The sequence below is a fragment of the Acipenser ruthenus genome, chromosome 7 (genome assembly GCF_902713425.1).
Source record: "Acipenser ruthenus chromosome 7, fAciRut3.2 maternal haplotype, whole genome shotgun sequence".
NCBI lineage: Eukaryota > Metazoa > Chordata > Actinopteri > Acipenseriformes > Acipenseridae > Acipenser > Acipenser ruthenus.
Window position 1 is genome coordinate 42,515,724 of NC_081195.1, and position 17,201 is coordinate 42,532,924.

The 17,201-nt window shown below is 38.9% G+C and overlaps 1 protein-coding gene across 1 annotated transcript; it reads left to right on the plus strand.

Moving 5' to 3' along the window:
- Positions 1–1,955: 1,955 nt before the first annotated feature.
- LOC117414571 (ovochymase-1-like) lies at positions 1,956–16,982 on the plus strand. The gene is made up of 37 exons (XM_059026982.1): positions 1,956–2,011; positions 2,120–2,233; positions 2,346–2,456; positions 2,668–2,777; positions 3,073–3,170; positions 3,259–3,431; positions 3,815–3,910; positions 4,309–4,460; positions 4,545–4,734; positions 5,114–5,134; positions 5,335–5,425; positions 5,518–5,651; positions 5,814–5,954; positions 6,697–6,827; positions 7,076–7,169; positions 7,399–7,527; positions 7,664–7,726; positions 8,007–8,187; positions 8,507–8,579; positions 8,745–8,937; positions 9,523–9,570; positions 9,943–10,088; positions 10,317–10,461; positions 10,541–10,609; positions 10,881–11,105; positions 11,186–11,323; positions 11,413–11,554; positions 12,733–12,872; positions 13,138–13,272; positions 13,462–13,497; positions 14,501–14,728; positions 14,893–15,072; positions 15,229–15,430; positions 15,849–16,012; positions 16,091–16,189; positions 16,326–16,459; positions 16,677–16,982. The coding sequence occupies exons 2-37, from the start codon at positions 2,170–2,172 to the stop codon at positions 16,839–16,841; spliced, it is 4,641 nt and encodes a 1,546-aa protein (XP_058882965.1). The 5' UTR covers positions 1,956–2,011; positions 2,120–2,169; the 3' UTR covers positions 16,842–16,982.
- The last annotated feature ends 219 nt before the right edge of the window (positions 16,983–17,201 follow it).

Consider the following 17,201-nt stretch of genomic DNA (forward strand, 5'->3'; position numbering starts at 1 on the left):
ATTATGCATACATCCTTTTTTTCTGTAGGCCTACCATCAAATCAGTAAGTACTTTCTAAAGGGTTTCAAATACTTCATACCTGTATTTGGAAACCAGTTAGGTGTTTAGTAGAACTCAAGCAAAATGTGATTTCCAGTGAACACACAAGAGCATAGGGTCAGTTCTCAAGGCAGAGCTGACCTATGAGATTATTATTAGGCTTAAACTGGCTTGGGGAGACTATTGTTATTGTAAAGATTTTTCTTTTTTTTTTATTAGTGTCGTTTTTCCTCCAAAAACTTTAAACTGCTCCTGTTCGCACGTGGTGTAACCAATCAGCATGAAACTTGGGAGGTATCATCCCGTGTAGATTACAGTTCAGATGAAAAAAAAAAAGTTGCACTCCTGTGTCAACCAAGATGGCAGCCTGACGCATTTTTTGGAAAAACCTTTCAAAATCTTCTTGGGAACCGCTTCAGTTCAAAAATGGTTTATTTGATTAACTCCAAAGTTGACTGGCATCATCCCTGTGTCAATACAATTGACTTTTTCAAAAATGTTTTTTGTGTGTAAACCAATATGGCCACCTGACACATTTCTTTAAAAACTTTTCAAAATCTTCAGTCAAATGTAAAACTAGCTTATAACTCCTTACAGTGCCCATAGGGTTATGGTTACTATACAACACATTTAGGAACCCATATATGCTCTGTTCAAAAATTACCTTGATCGTGACCTTTGACCTCTCCTTAAGGTTGAAAGTAAAATTAGCTTATAACTCCTTACAGTGTGTAGATAGGGTCATGGTTACTATGGTGTTTAAAGTTATAAAGCATCATGAGATAATGAACTAATGCAGTATTTTGAATTGAAACTGCTCCATAAAACGGATCTGTTGCTGACACTTGTGCTGCAATGCTACAGCTTGCCAAAATCTCCAACTGGTACTGAGCTTGGAAACCATAAAACTGCCTGGCAGTTCTAGTTATTATTATTATTTATTTATTAGCAGACGTCCTTATCCAGGGCGACTTACAATTGTTACAAGATATCAGAATACAAAGTATGGCATTATAAAATATCACATTACAGGTTATCACATTATAAAATATCACATTACAGAATATCCTAATACTGATAAGAGCAGATATGAAAGTACAATAAAATTAATTCAAGTAAGAGCAAAATAAAGCATACAGTAACTTAGATAGAAGTAAGGGCGAATTCGACTTAGACGTACTTATGCAATTGCCAGTGATGCCTGGATCTTATTTTCCCTTCAATTGAATTTAATACAAATTGAACTCTTTAAAAAAAATACCATGTTTTATCTGATTAAAGAAAGTGAATGGAAATAACTCAAAATTTAAGTTACAGTCCAAAAACGAAATAATCTGTAAATAATAATAATAATAATAATAATAATAATAATAATAATAATAATAATAAATAAGAACACGTCTGATCACATTTTTCAAAAAAATCATCTCTCATTGCATGTAGAAACGAATTGATTAGAAAACAATAATGTGCTCCTTTATCTCAGCAGAAGGCAATGACAATGCATTGATTCAGTATAGTCTAACAATTAAATGCAAGAATGCAGAGTACAATAGCGGGGTGTTGTGACTGAAACTATAGACACCTCAATCCTGTGGTGTCGATTATCAATGTCATTTTAGAAATGCAACTGTCAAATGCAAGCATGTTGAAAGCTGCTAAATCCTTCTAAGCAATTACTGTTTTTGCACATCATTATAATTTGAGTACTTCAATTTAAATTATTGGCGGGTGAAAATAGTTTCTAGTGAAGGGAATTAATTATTGCTGATGAATTGTTAATTTTTAGACATAGGGCTAATTATTAAATAACGAAACAGTATCTGAAATAATCTACATTTTCAAATGAATTCTTCTAGTGCGCAATTAAACAAGCTGGTGATAAGAGTCAGGTGTTTTCACTAAACGCCAGTCAGCTATTTAAAGAACACAGGGGGGGACTCACTCTACGTCCACACTTACAATCAAAGGGTAAAGGAAATAGACTTCCGAGATAATGGTTGTCTTTTTTTTTTTTTTAAAATTATAAATTAATATACGTTTGTAAGTTAAAGTGCGGTTTTGTTTTTTGTTTTCTAGGCATGGAGTTTGGACCACGCTGGTATTGAATTTCTGGAAAACGGTTCACGATGAAGATTCATTCGAAAATGTTTTACTTAGTAGGGATTTTGCTTGCAATAGAGATTTTGCGTGGTAAGACAACGTGTAATTTTTTTTAAAAAATGTATTTTGAAACTGTATTTTTTTTTTTAGGCCACTTACTGTTTGCAAATTGTCTTGAAACTAGTTTTTCCTTTGTACTTAGTTTGCCCTAGGACTCTTCAATCCCAAGAGGGTGATACAGTTGAGCAAGTACTGGAGTCAATAGCTAATACCAGTAATAACGAGAAGCATGTATTTAAAAGAAGTGTATCTGGTAAGAACTGAAGCTTTTCGTGCTAAACAAAACTCGGTCTATTGTTACATAGCAATTTCACTAAATTGAACTTGGTGTGATTAATTGTTCTAGAACCAAATTGAACTGATTGCATGCCCTAGGTCTGAACTGGCAAATAGTCCACAGCAAACTAAAGCTGGTAGAGGTGGCATTTAACTAACTAACTAGTTTTTATTGGGGGGGGCTCTAGGATTCAAATGTGGATATCGGCCAATAGAAGAAGTGTCTTCCTTCTCTGGTATTGGTTCCTTCAGGATTGTTGGAGGCAAAAACTCTGTGGAAGGAGGCAATCCCTGGCAGGTATGTGCAACAGATTAATAAAAAGCATCATACTGTAAGCTTGTTACCCTGTTCAATCATGGCCAGGCCCTATGACTCAAAAGATTTTAAGCTGTTGTATCTCAAGCTGATGGAAATGATTTGTTGTCTTGCTGAACTGTGGAAGACTGCATTGATATTGCCACCCTGCATTCTTGGACACACCTGTACATGGAGCTATTGTGTGTGTGATTTTTTTTTTTTTTTTTTTTTTTTTTTTTTTTTAGATATTTCTATTTGTTTCTCAAAACTATGCCTGCCTTATCTCCTTTCCTAGGTTTCCATTAAACAGAGGACTTTTCATTTCTGTGGCGGCAGCATCATTAACGATGAATGGGTCATTTCAGCAGCACATTGCTTTGCCAGCTATAGAAAGTGAGCATCCATTTCATGTGTGTGGACAGATTTATTTTTTTGATTTGACAGCTGCAGTGTCATAACTTTCTTACAATCTGTTTTTCAGGTCCCGAATAAATGAGTTGGTTGTAACGGTTGGCGAGTACAAGCTCCATACTACAGATTCTGAGGAACAGCAATTTGGAGTAGTGGATTACTTCATTCACCCGCAGTTTAATGCCCAAAACCCTGTCAACTACGATGTTGCTTTGGTGCACCTGAAAGGCAAAATTGTATTTGGTGAGCAAGTTGAATATATAAAATCGGTCCTGATTGATTCTTGACAGAGAATTAATTAGTTGAAGCACACGTACATTATCTCCCATTTCCAGACACTGACTTACTCCCTGCCAGCACGAATACAGCTTTTGTCCATTTTGTAATATTTTTCACTATTTAACCCTTTGGCTCTTTTGATTTATCATTTAAGCTTAAATATTGTACATTTTAAATGCATATATTAAAGGGGAAGCTGAGCTTGTAATGAAGGTATTTGTACTACTGCATGAGAATTAAATTAACCTCCCCAATTAAGTGTTTGGTATGTAGTGGCATATTCTACCAGGTCAAAATCGAGACAGGACCCAAAGTTGTCCCATCCCAACGTTTACTTCCTATTTCAGGAACAAAAGTTCAGCCAGTCTGCCTTCCAGATGAAACCCAAGTTTTTCCAGCTGGCACCATGTGTGTAGGAAGCGGATGGGGAAAGACAGTGGAAGGTGAACCTTTTTACTTTGCTTAGTTTTATTTTTGAATCCTTTTTAAACCATTGCACATTGTTTTTTGAAGAGTGCTGGTGAAGTACTTCACTCAAGATGCAAGGAAATACAGAGCTGCAATTAAACAGGCTGTCCTTGTGACTGACCATGAGTCCTCTGAGCCTTGGTCAACTTTGAAGTTGCAGCATGTAGTAGTCACTCCTGAGGGCTTCAGTTAGACTGTTGGATTAAATCTAGTTCTGCCTTGTGCTTTTACTGTATAAACTGCTCTAGTCAATTGTGGATGGGTGAGCTGTGTAGAGTGCACGATCACTGGGCATGGAGCGGCTGACTCGATTGCACTACATCTATTTCATTATGGAAGCAACTGTGCTCCAACTAACTGGCTGTGTTTGCAGGTGGTGAAGTTTCAGAGATTCTCCAAGAGGTTGACCTCCCCCTCATTTCAGCTCAGCAGTGTGATAAAGTGTTGACCACCCTAAAGCTTGCGTCAATGGATGAGACTATGACATGTGCAGGCTTTCCAGAAGGAGGCCGTGATGCGTGCCAGGTACACCATCACTCTTATTGTAAAATGAGACATTTGACATTGCTTGCACGAGAATCTTTTCTTAATGTAACTTTTAAATTTTAGGGTGACTCTGGGGGGCCTCTTGTGTGTAAGAGAACCACTGGTCTGTGGACCTTAATGGGAGTCACCTCCTGGGGAGTTGGGTGTGCCAGGAAATGGGCAGGTGATGCAACCGGTTCTAATCTAGGAACTCCAGGAGTATACGCCAAAGTATCAAGCTTCTTGCCTTATATCCTGGAGAAAATTAGCATTGGTAAGTTCAGATATTTCTAAACAGTGGCTTGGTGGGACCTTTGTGTAAACTAAATACAGATGCTGATTCATTGTTTTGAAGGTTTTGTTTTTGTTTTGGAGTATCTGGTGCATAGTCTGATTAAGTGGTTGCCCATTTGGTGAGGGTTTAAGATGGAATCGATGTACATAGTTGGTTTCTTGGCTGGTGGTGCCATCTGCTGGTTTAGTTAGATTGCAGGTCAATAGCAACATGGTGAGCTGGGTACCTAAGTTGAGGGGAAATCTCAACCTAAGGATAGAGCACCACAACTGTCTTACTACTTTAACAATTAAGTCTGTTCTACAATCTGCACTTTTTTAAATGTGTAAATTAAACTTTGTTTTTCCCCTGCCCCCAGGAAGAGCATATGTAGATGAAGGTAAGATTCAATTTCTCAAACTATTGAGCTTATTCTAGAATAAGGGGGGGGGGGCTTTTGGTGCTGCATTTAAGCAACCAAATCATATATATATATAATATATTTTGCTCTGGTGTTTTGTGGCTAGTGCTCCTGTCTTCACAATGTTTGTCGGTGTACAAGTGTTCCTCAAAGAACTCTAACTTATATTTCTCTTGTAGGAGAATGCAGTTCCAGTGGAATCACTTTAAGTGGTGTGCAAGGAAGTATTCAATACCCTCGGACAATAGGAAGAAATTATTCAGAGAACAGGTATACAGTATTGTATTATGCTGGTAGGTGTGTGATATATATATATAGTGTGTGTAAAAAAAGTGACATGCGATATTGACTGTTCTCTGCAGCTTGTGTGTCTGGAATATTGTTGTCCCTACTGGCCAGAACATTCTGATCAAGATCACTCAGATGGACATAGAGGAGGCTGTCACCTGTGACCGTGACTACCTGGCAGTATATTCTAACAAAGGGGTTCTTGTTGGTAAGCTGCCCATTGTCCAAATACCAAAGTTCCTTCTGCTATACGTCAGATTGGCTGTCAAATTAAACTCTTCATTTGAAATAAGTTGGTAATATGAATTGTCTAAAACGTAGAAGTACCGTGACATTTGAGAAATTAACTAAAGATGATCCTTGCTTTTAGGTAAACTCTGTGGGAAGGAACTGCCTGCTCCACTCCTGGTTGACACTGATAAAGCTCAAATAAAGTTCATCTCTGACAGCAGTAATAGTGGCTGGGGGTTTGCTCTGAATTACTCTGCCGTTGATGAAAATAGTCAGAAAGGTAACAGTACAGCACTACATGCAATAATGTCATGTTCTAGCCTAATTGGATATAATAATACTCAAACTGGGTGGCTATAAATATTTTTGGTTTTCAAAGTAAATACATTGTAGCTATTTAACCCTTGCCCTTCACTTGTGTACTGTACAAGGGGAGGTATTCATCTGTCAAACTTCTGTCTGTATTCATCTGTTTTAGCATGAGTTAATGTATCTGAAGTGTGTGGTGACAAACTGTCCTGCAATGTGAACATTAAGCTTAAGTGTGTGTAGGGAGGAGTTATGCAGCTGCAGAGAGACTTGGTTAAGTGCTGTAATAAAACTTGAATCTCAAACTAGGTATGTGCATGGCAATTAAACTTGGTGGTTATACAGTAGAACTAACTTACTAGTGGGGTGAGTGGTTTTGTTTTTCTACTATATAGCTTCTGGGGAACTGGCAGACCTACAGTTTAATGAAGTTTCATTTTTATGGACCTAATGTTGCTTCCAGGATATGGTGGTTGTCTCAATTGACTGCTTGGCTTTGTCTCTTTGCATCAGTTGGCTAGCGCAGACTTCTACGGCCATTTTGTACTGAAAGGAGAATTAAAAAAAAAAAAAAAAAAAAAGTTCATTTCAAGCACTTGCCTCCTCTATTAAAGGGTTGCAGTCATTTAACATTCTTTGTGGTTAGATGCCTTTTAACAAACAGCCTTGAGTCCAGGGTTTTGTTGCTGGTCTAATATAACTTCTCTGTGCAGCTTCAGGTTGTGGAAGCACTGCTGTTCTGGTGGAACAAAGCAAGATAGATACTGCCAACTATCCACTTGCATACCCTGCTAATGCAGATTGTCACTGGCTCATCAAAGCACCAGTTAATAATATTATAAAGGTAAATGAATATTTATGCATTTACAAATACTTTCTAGTGCTCCTAGTTGTATCTACTGTAGCTCCTGCTTAAGTGTTTTAGGGGGAATCTTGTGTGCAATATTAACTGAATTGTATTTGTTCAGGTCAGCATGAACAAATATTTGGTACTCTATTAATACTCCATTTAATTGAAATGGAACTAGTTATTCTAAATGAAAAGGTAGCACAATTGTGCGCTTCATGAGGAGTTTTTTTTTTCTCCCCCAGTTGCAATTCCTTGACTTTGAAGTGGAACAAAGCAAAGAGTGCATGTATGATTCTGTGTCCATTTTCAATGACCAGAGCCAACAAGTATTGATAGGTAATGTATTGGATTGTATTCCAGATCCCTCCTCACTTGGATCCATTTTCGTATGGTTTGGTTAGTTGGATCACTTTGGCATGTGGGTATTCATTTGAGTGAAATACGATCAGTTAATGAAGGGCCAGTATTAATGTCTGACTGTATTTTTAAAAAAATAAAACAAACTCGCTACTGAGATGCCTGGAGGGTAGTAATAATCTGTTACTAATAGACCTATTTATTTTAGCCAAACTTTGTGGATTGTCGGTCCCTGGCCCTGTCTGGAGTAAAGGCAACACAATGTCAATTCACTTCATAAGTGATAAAGAGAACAACTTCAGAGGATTTAAAGCAGATTTTTTTTTCTTGCCAGCTGGTAAGGATGTCTTTTCAAACATGTCACCTGATAGTGGCATTTCCAAAATTTAGTCTGTTTTGCTTGAGTGGCATTCATACATTAAGCTTCTAACTTAAATCCAAACTGCCTGAAAACTGAATTTGTTTACCCATAGGATCTGAAATCCTGAAACAATGGCAACCTGTTGCAGAAGCAATTACAAAATTTGTGCCTGTGGGTAAGCTGCACTTTAACATGTATCTTGTGAAATAGGACCCTGTCATACCTGTTTTGCAATATTGGATATAAAGGCAGACTAGATAGATGCTATATCTAAAAAATAATGCAATGGGTCTATTCAAATGCACATGCAACTAACAACTAATACATGTTCATGGAATAGCCCTCAATTTAATGTTCTACCCAGATTTTATTCCTTGCTTAATTAATGGGGTGGGGTAAGCAGTCTGTATTAATGGCTTGCAGACTGCTTGTTTTATTAAACCCTTATTTTATAGCGGACTGTGGTGTGATGCCAATTGAGCCGCAGTGGAAGAACAAACACATTGTTGGTGGAGAGGAAGCTGTGCCACACTCCTGGCCCTGGCAGGCAACCCTCATGTACCAGGGCACTCCGTACTGTGCAGGGGCTGTCGTGGACTCAAACTGGATTGTGACTGCTGCCAGCTGCTTTAATATGCAAGTTGTGTCCTTGTCTAATTTGATGCTCATGTGCAGACTGGTGGGGATGGGGGACAATCAAACTAAATGTTATACTTTGTCAAACTGAAGTTGGGGGGGGGGGGGGGGGTTAATTTAAATTTCTCCCAGTTAACTAGATGTTTTGTTTTTAGTTGGTTCCATCCCATGAAATTGTGGGTAGACAATACTATATATGAACTAATAGTAGGGGATTAAGGCTGAAGACAATTTCACATGCCAGGAAGTGTTTTGTTTAATCAACAGTTAATTGTTTGAAATTGCAGTGATACCAGCCTACCTTTTTGTACAATTTCAGGTCTCCCCTAAGGAAGTACTGGAGAGTTATTACTGGAGACCATGACCGAAACCTAGTTGAGGGAACAGAGCAAGTAAGGAAGATGGCCTTTGAGGACTTTTTTTTTATATCCTGGCCTCCTGCACTGAAATAGTGGCATTACTGTACTAGCCATTTTCACAAGTTATTCCACATGCTGTACCTCCTGACATATTATGCTGCAGTCAATGCAATGATGCATTTCTTTTTGTATCCTTAGGATAGGGAAGTAATAAAGATCATATTCCATCCAAGTTATAACTTGTATACGGAAGACTATGATCTGGCTCTTGTCAAGGTGTCAGATTTGATCTTCAATGACCATGTGAGACCCGTCTGCTTGCCCTCTGTATCCAGTCCAGTGGAACCCTCCTCAGTCTGTGTTGGGTCTGGCTGGGGGGTCATAAACGAAGGTATGTCCTTTACCCATTGGCAATGGATGTGTCTGTCTAGATCATAGACCGCATGGCTAGTAGAAGCTTGAAGACCAAGGAGTGTGGCTATTTGTACTTAAGGTTTGCATTGTTGTAACATGGGGTGTGTTAACATGTCAAGTGTATCTTTTAAATGTCATCTGCTTTTTCCCCAAAGTTTTTATTTTGTTGCTTGGGCCATATTCTAATTGATATAAAAATGTGCCTTTCAATTCACTTGTGCTGCTGGTAGACTTCTTCAATGACTTGCATTTATTGGGTATGGTTATGGCATTTTGATGTACATTTCAATGTTGATTGATCTAGTGTAAGTTTGAATGTCTGGGGGGAGGGGGGTTAGCATTTGTTACTGGTACCAAGACAAGTAGTAATATTAGCAGCAATACCTTGGAATTATACAACACTGACTACAGTATATAAAGGAATTGTCAATTCCAAAGCCATGCTAAATCTATAAAATTGTCTAATCTGCAATGAAGATTCAAATTCATAGTATTTGAATCTGCTATGTACAGCTTTAATGAATGCAGGTACTGTTGCATTGAGATTTGGGTTTTATTGTAGGTCAACAAGATTCCTCTTCAGATTGTCCTCCTGAAGGCTGCAACTCTGGTAAGTCGGTATGCTCAAATGTATAGAGCTTGGTAATGCTTTATTGGGACACACTGTTCAATCAATTACTAAATTGATATGAAGTCCTGTTCACAACATGATTTATTGAAAGCCTTAAATATTTGTCCTTGACAATTTGGCTACATAATTAATATTTTTTGAAATACATGCAGGGTGTGCTAATCAAAAATAAAATCAAGCATTTGACAAGTCTGTATAATGCAACACTTGTCTAAACTGTTGCGAAACCAATCCTTTCACTAGCTCACATGTTCTGTCTTAATCAGTTTAATGCAATTCCATATTAAAACACTATTTTGTACTTGAGTGTCTTGTGCTTGGTTTTTTATAGATCACTTTTTTCTTTTCAAGGCATAAAGATTGCCACCAGGCTTCAGCAGCAGTATATTCCAATCCAGAGCACAACTGTCTGCAAGGAGTCTTACCAGCACCCTGGTGGCATCACGGATAGAATGATGTGTGCTGGCTTCCCCACGACTGGCAGCGCTTCCTGTTATGTAGGTGCACTGGTTAAAAGGGGTTACAGTAGGTGGTTGAAACATTTGTACATTGCCCTTGGTTTCTGATTTTCAAAATTCTTTCCAGAAAGTGTTTAACTCAATATTGACATTTGCAGGTTAAACTACCCCTAGTACTATTTCATATTAAGTGCAAAGTAACAAGGAAGTCTCCAATGCCAGACCTCTGTCAAGTACGTGAAGCTGACTTTGTTTTTGTGTTTTTAGGGGGATGTTGGTGTTCCTCTGGTGTGCGAGGAAGATGGCAGATATGTCCTCTATGGTTTGCAGAGCTGGGGTATTGGGTGTGGAACCAAGCCTGGAGTATACACTCGTGTCAGAGTCTTAATTGATTGGATTAGATCTGTAAAGGGTAAGCATGTATATTCAATTTGTAGTGCCGAATTAAGGTACTAGTAGATCTGAATCTGGGGCAATTTTTTTGTTTCAAGATTATAAGCCTGGAAAAAGAGCGACTGGGACTTCTGCAGATGAACCCTCAATGTCCATTCGCACCAATGGTAGGTCAATTTTTTTTTGTTTTGTGCTTCAACCAAGTTCAGTTCAGCATTGCTAAAATGCTTTTGATATGCATACTGTGAACCAGTTTGGCTTAGTTTTACAGTGACTGTCCAATGGAGAAATATCCCCAAAGTGAATTGATTTTATTGCCCTTCCTTTACTTAATGTTGGTGGGGTTAATTAATTGCATTAATTCATGGAGCCAAACATTGTACTATTGGAGCAGTAAGGATTTAAATGGGCTGTTTACCAATTCCTTGCCTTCCACAGAGTGTCCCTCTAATGAGGTGCTTGCTGGCCTGCAAGGTTCCTTTACGTCCCCAGGGTATCCTCTTGAATATGCTGGCTACCTAAACTGCTCCTGGGTATTGAATTTGGAGCCAAGCAGCACAGTGCAGATTTCCATATACAATCTGTCTATAACCCAGTCAAACGAGTGTGAGAGAGCATTCCTCCGCATCCGTGAAGAGATAGGCAACCAAAGTATTCTTCTAGGTAAGATTTACCAAGTTAGAATTGGTAATGTGTTGGTCCTAAATATTTGACCTGTAATGCTGTACATATTTATTTTGAAGGCCAATACTGTGGTGTATTTAACCATCCATTGGTGGTGAAGTCAAGTGCTGGATCAGTAGTGAGGTTTCAGTTCACAACCGACGAACCTGCCATGGAGAAAGGCTTTGCTCTGAACTATACAGTTAACAAAAACATTGGTAAGCTGTGTCGGTAGTTTTCACAAATATTCAAGCAAGTTGTAGTTCTGTTTTGGGACAAAGCACTTTAACAATTATATATTTAATAGCTGTTTATGCAGCACTTGACCAAAAGGATGCTGTCTCAGAAGTGGATTTCAAGCAAAACTGTGGTGATGTATTACTGATGGGGCCAAGTGGCAGTGAGATTAGATCTCCACGATATCCTGAGAACTACCCCAAAAATACCAGGTAAGGAGATAGAAAATGCTTGTTCATGGAGAAGAGTATTTGAGCTTTTGACTTGCATAAAACTTGGTCTGTGGTGTGCATGGTTGGGGTGCTGATACACATGCCGAGTAACAGCATTTCTAGTACAAAGCAGTGGTTTAGTCTGGAGTAAAATGGCTGGCCAAAGCATGAAAGAGCTGTCTGGGAACTGTACTATGTTTCCATGTTCCACAGAACTGGGACATGGTTGAGTTTTCACCCCCCCCTCCATTTCCACATGTCTAGTTTATTATAAATGTACTCCTGTTTTACTCCCAATTCAGGCTGGAGCCTAAATTCTCTGGTCTGATTTCATTCCTTGGACTGGGAGGAAACTGCATCACTAAGTGTCAAGTTAGAGGGTGGGAATATGCAGTATAACTGGGCATTTGTCTGGTATCGGGGGGGGGGGGGCATTTGACTGCTTTTGAATTGCTGTTCACTTTGCAGTATCAGAAATGCATGATTCAAATATTCTTAATGAAATCTCTGCTAAAACCGTATCATTTACAGTAACTTGTACTAGCATGTACAATGTCACTACAACCTGGAGAACAAAGGCTTTCTAATCAATTGGACTAACAAGCATTGGTAATCGGTTCAACTTTATATGGTGTAGAACTAATGTTTGTTCTGGACTTTGCAATACCTGCACGGTGGGTGTCCTTAATATCTACAACATTTCGACAATCGAACATCTTGGACTTTTTTCCTGAATTCTGGCAAACAATGTTCTGTTTATTAAACCCCTTTTATATAAATTCACAATTCACTTTTTTTGAAGGTAGTGTGTGGCGTAGTGGTTAGGGGTCTGGACTCTTGACCGGAGGGTTGTGGGTTCAATCCCTGGTAGGGGACACTGCTGCTGTACCCTTGAGCAAGGTACTTTACCTAAAATTGCTCCAGTAAAAACCCAACTGTATAAATGGGTAATTGTATGTAACAATAATGTGATATCTTAACAAATGTAAGTCTCCCTGGATAAGGGCGTCTGCTAAGAAATAAATAATAAAAGGTACGCCATGTTTAGGATGGTGTTGCTGCAACTTTTTTTCTGAGGTGCAAGATTTAATACTTCAGTTTGCCGTGTATATAAATACACTTGACTGTTATGAACTTGTGTACACATGCTAAATTAAGTCTCAACTTTCTTTGTATAGCTGCTCTTGGAGAATTGTAGCACCACTGAACTTCATCATTAGAATTGATTTCAAGACCTTCAGCACTGAATCCAGTTCAGTTTCCTGCACTGATAATCTAGATATCTATGAAGGAGCTGGTGCCCCAAAGGAGTTGTTGGGTAAGTATCCTAAATTATCTGGGCAGCACTGTAAAGAGTTCAGTATGGTGAACACTAGCATGAACAAGACCTTTCGTTTTGGGGTGTTGCTAACCCTGATCCAATTCTGGGCTCAATTCAAAATGTTTTAAATAAACTTCAATATTTATCTACATTGTGATACCATAAGATTTAAGTGTTCAGAAGTACAATGTAAAGCTAGTGTTTGGAGTAATGTGTAAATGATTCACTTTTGGGGTGTTTTTTCAATTTTAAACCTCTGTAGCCCACTTCTTTGGACGGGACTTGCCTCCATCTGTGAAGTCCTCTGGGCCTGAATTAACAATTGTGTTCCGTGCCACTTGCGAGCAAACAAGTAAAGGGTTTCTCTTGGGATATTCCTTCATGGAGATGAAACCAAGTAAGTTATCTGAAATGATTATTCTTGGATTTGTCCCATTATACAAGTACATGTCAATTTTCAGTGAGTGGGGGAGCATAATTATAGCTGCATACAAATGCAGTAACTTAAGTATTGCTGTTGTCTAAGCAAGAAATGCTTGCTGTTACTAATTTTTTTTTTTTTTTTTTTTTTTTTTTTTTTTTTTAGCATCTGGTGTACAAATGGATGAGAATCTGCTTTCTGGTATGTCTAGACACTTTATAAACTGATTTCCTTGATTATCTTGTTGCTTTGAAGTGTCTGGGATGTTATCCTTTATTCTGGATGAAGTGTTTTGATTTTTGTGCACTTTTCAAACAACTTCACTTTCTTTCAACACAAGGACTTTTAAAGGCTGATCAGTTTTTTAGTTTGCTCCTGCCGTAGCTAATGCTGTCCTGGTGCAAGCCTAAAGCCATGTCTTCTGTTCTAACTGATGTGAATGATTGGAATACTTTTAGGTCTAGCAGAGTTAAACTAATTGGCAATCCTACACTACTTACACTGGTCACAGATACTTACCCTTTTGGATGTGAAACAAAGGGCACGCTTAATATATGAATTTGACCAATCTTACTTGAAGGGAAATCATTTGTACATTAAGGCATGAATTGTAAACTGCAAGAATGAGCTGGCTACAAGACATTTTGAAGAGGAACAGCTGTCCTTTGTAGTTTTGATTTGGAATAACCCACAAGCTTTGCTATGCCTGTCCTCTTGGCAATTAAAATACTTTAGTAGTTGGATTGCTTGATTTTGTTTAATCCTCCACTTGTTTCAAACTGGATTATTGGGGTAATTGTCCTGGAACCCTAGTTTACTAATATTCTGTTCTAAATGTCCCCTTCAGAATCCTTGTTAGCACTGCAATAGAACAGATGCTGTAGATACACGGATTTTAGATAAGCATGTGAATGTAGAGAGTACTTGAGATGGGAGGCATTGGTTTTAAATGGGTAGATGGCCAGCCTAACTTTCAATGTCACTCCTGCCTAATTAAAAGGTGTAGGTATGAATCCCACTTCTGACTTCAAGTAAATGTACTGTCCCTATATCTGTACATCTATACCAGTGGATTGGAGTATTTAAAATACTGTAGAATAGTGTATCATATTATCCTCGGATAATATCCTACTGTAGTTTGGCAACATTGCATGGTTTGGAGGTAGCTGTACATTGTGTTAAATGTTTCATATTTCAATTTCAGCTTCATGCCCAGTGTTGGTGTTGATTCAGGAGTTACCTGGAGAGCTGAAGTCCCCCAATTATCCAGACCATTATCCTGGCAACTTGGACTGTATGTGGACCATCTACTCCACATCTGGAAAAAAGATCCTGTTGGAGGTAGTGGACTTCGTCACTGAGGACACCCGTGGATGCAACTGGGATCACTTGGATATTTATGATGGACCAAATGCAGTGTCCAAATTGCTGGGTAAATTGCAATGTGCCTCTTACTTTTTTCTAAAGTTGTGGATTTTGTAAGGGGGGGCATAACTGTGGTAAATTCTGTTATTTTCAGATGACGATAATGCAGCCAGAACACATGTTCTACATGTATAGAAAGTTATCTAATTTCTTCTTCTCCCCTCCCCTCAGCTTCTCTATGTGGTGAGCAAAGCCCAATGAAGCTGATATCCAGTAGCAGCTTTGTGTCCCTGAAGTTCAAGACTGATTCTAGTGCTGGAGCGAGGGGGTTCAGGATCAAATATTCCGAAACGGAGGGCGTTGGACTCGGCACCCGAACTGAAAATACCTTTCACGTCAGGGGAGACAGTTGTAAGGATAGGCGTTCCTGGCTTTTTTTTTTTTTTTTTGGGGGAGGGACCAGGGACCACGACAACACTATTGTGCTGTTAAGCATGATGAGCCTAGTAACAAAATCTAATCCTGCTATGCACTTAAGCAGCACACTAACATGAATCTGCCTTTCAGATCCCTGTGGTATAACCAAGTTTAAGCCCTGTGGACTCGGACAGCAATTGATGCAAGAACAGTCCAGAATTATAAATGGTATCGTTGCATGTCCAAACTCGTGGCCCTGGCAAGTGAGCCTGCAGTACAAAGGCCAGCATTACTGTGGTGGGTGTTTGATCCACCAGAACTGGGTTCTCACAGCAGGCCATTGTGACTTCAAGTAAGTAGTGGTAGTGTGTGTGGGTTTTTTTTTTTTTGTTTTTTTTTTTTGTGTCAAGAGTATTGAATCTTGTTTCAATATAGTATGCTACATGCTGGTAATCGGGGGGGGGGGGGAATGGTTAATGTGAAACAGCAAGTGACACCTTAACTTAATTCCTGTTTTTAGAGAATTCATTTTCCATGTTCTCTTCTGAACTAGAATATAAACAAATGGTTTTTCAATGTACAATATTTGTCTAGGATGAATAACATTAATATGCAGCAGTATAGTGAATCTTCATTAAGCAAGGATTTATTTGGCAATTTGCAAGTAGGTGTCTACCCTGGTTTCCAAGTAACTGTCTGGGTTCTGTTGGGGAAATTCAGTATAATCTTGTCTCCTTGCAATGCTGTGAACATCTTTTGTAAAACTTCAGCCGTGACACTGATGCAGTGGTCTTGGGAGCGCATGACCTCTCGTCTAAAACGGAACAAATCCAGGTGATCCAAGTAATTGCAAAATACAACCACAACAACTACGGAGGTTTCCCACCAGCCAATGACCTTGCTCTGCTCCGCCTCCAGACACCTGCCAGACTAGGTATTGTACAAGACTTCTTTTATTTTACAATCTCTTGGAGCATTCTGCACCCAAGCTAAAATGTGCCTTCCTCAAAAGGAGACACTGTTATTCCAATCTGCCTGCCAGACGGGGGTGTAGAAGTAGATGCCAGCTGGTCTTGTGTGTCTACGGGATGGGGGGCTACGGACCTAGTTAGTAAGTATTGCGTTTGTGTTGGATTGTTGCAGGATGGTATTTTAGTTGAGCAATTTTTTTAGCATAACCTGCTAATCGTGTATAATATAGCACTTTAATGTGTTTTTTTTTTTTCCCCCTCTTCCCTACCCCCCAGATCAGGTGTTTCCAAACAAGTTGAACCAGGCTTCGCTTCCTATTGTTGGTAGCAAGAGCTGTGCAGATTATTGGGGTGATGTTATAAAACCTACCCATGTGTGTGCAGGGGCTGCTGGTTCTACATCGTGTAGGGTATGTACTGAATTGTTTCCTCAACGGTATTTTCTAACTTCTGTTGGACCCAGCCAACAGGATTGTCTTCTGAATGCCAAGCATTTTGATATGGAATTTTATCCAAAGGTTTTCTGAAAAATCAGGGTATTTACATTCTCCATTGATGCTCCTATGGTGCTATAGAAATATTATGCAGGCTTTTTTTTATATGCAGTCTACGTTCACTGTGTTGCAGGGCGATTCTGGAGGTCCTCTTGAATGCCAGAAAGATTCTCTGTATCTACTGATTGGTGTTGTAAGCTGGGGCAACAAGGAATGTGTGACTCAAGCTCCTGCTGTTTACACCAAGGTGTCTGCATACAGGCAATGGATCAGCAAAATCACGAACGGAGAAGTGTAAATTAAGTGTAATTAAATTGTGCTCTTTGTATGTACACTGATGCAACCAATTGGTCCTTTTTAGGAAGTCTGAGATTATGTAGAACCCCTTTCCCATGTGCCCGTATTGACTGCTATGAAATAAAATACAATTTCACAAACTCTGCATTGGTTCAATTAATGGTTAATGTGTTGGGTAAATGGGAGAGGTGTGTGTTTTTTTTTTTTGTGGTAAATTTAAAAAAAAAAAAAAAAAAAAGCCTTAATTGAAATGATTTCTTCATGCCTCATACATTAGAATGACCTGCTTTTCCACAATTCCTCTAGAATGTGGGGGGGGGGGGGGGGTGCCCTTGGTGCACACTAAAATGTGTACTTTTGG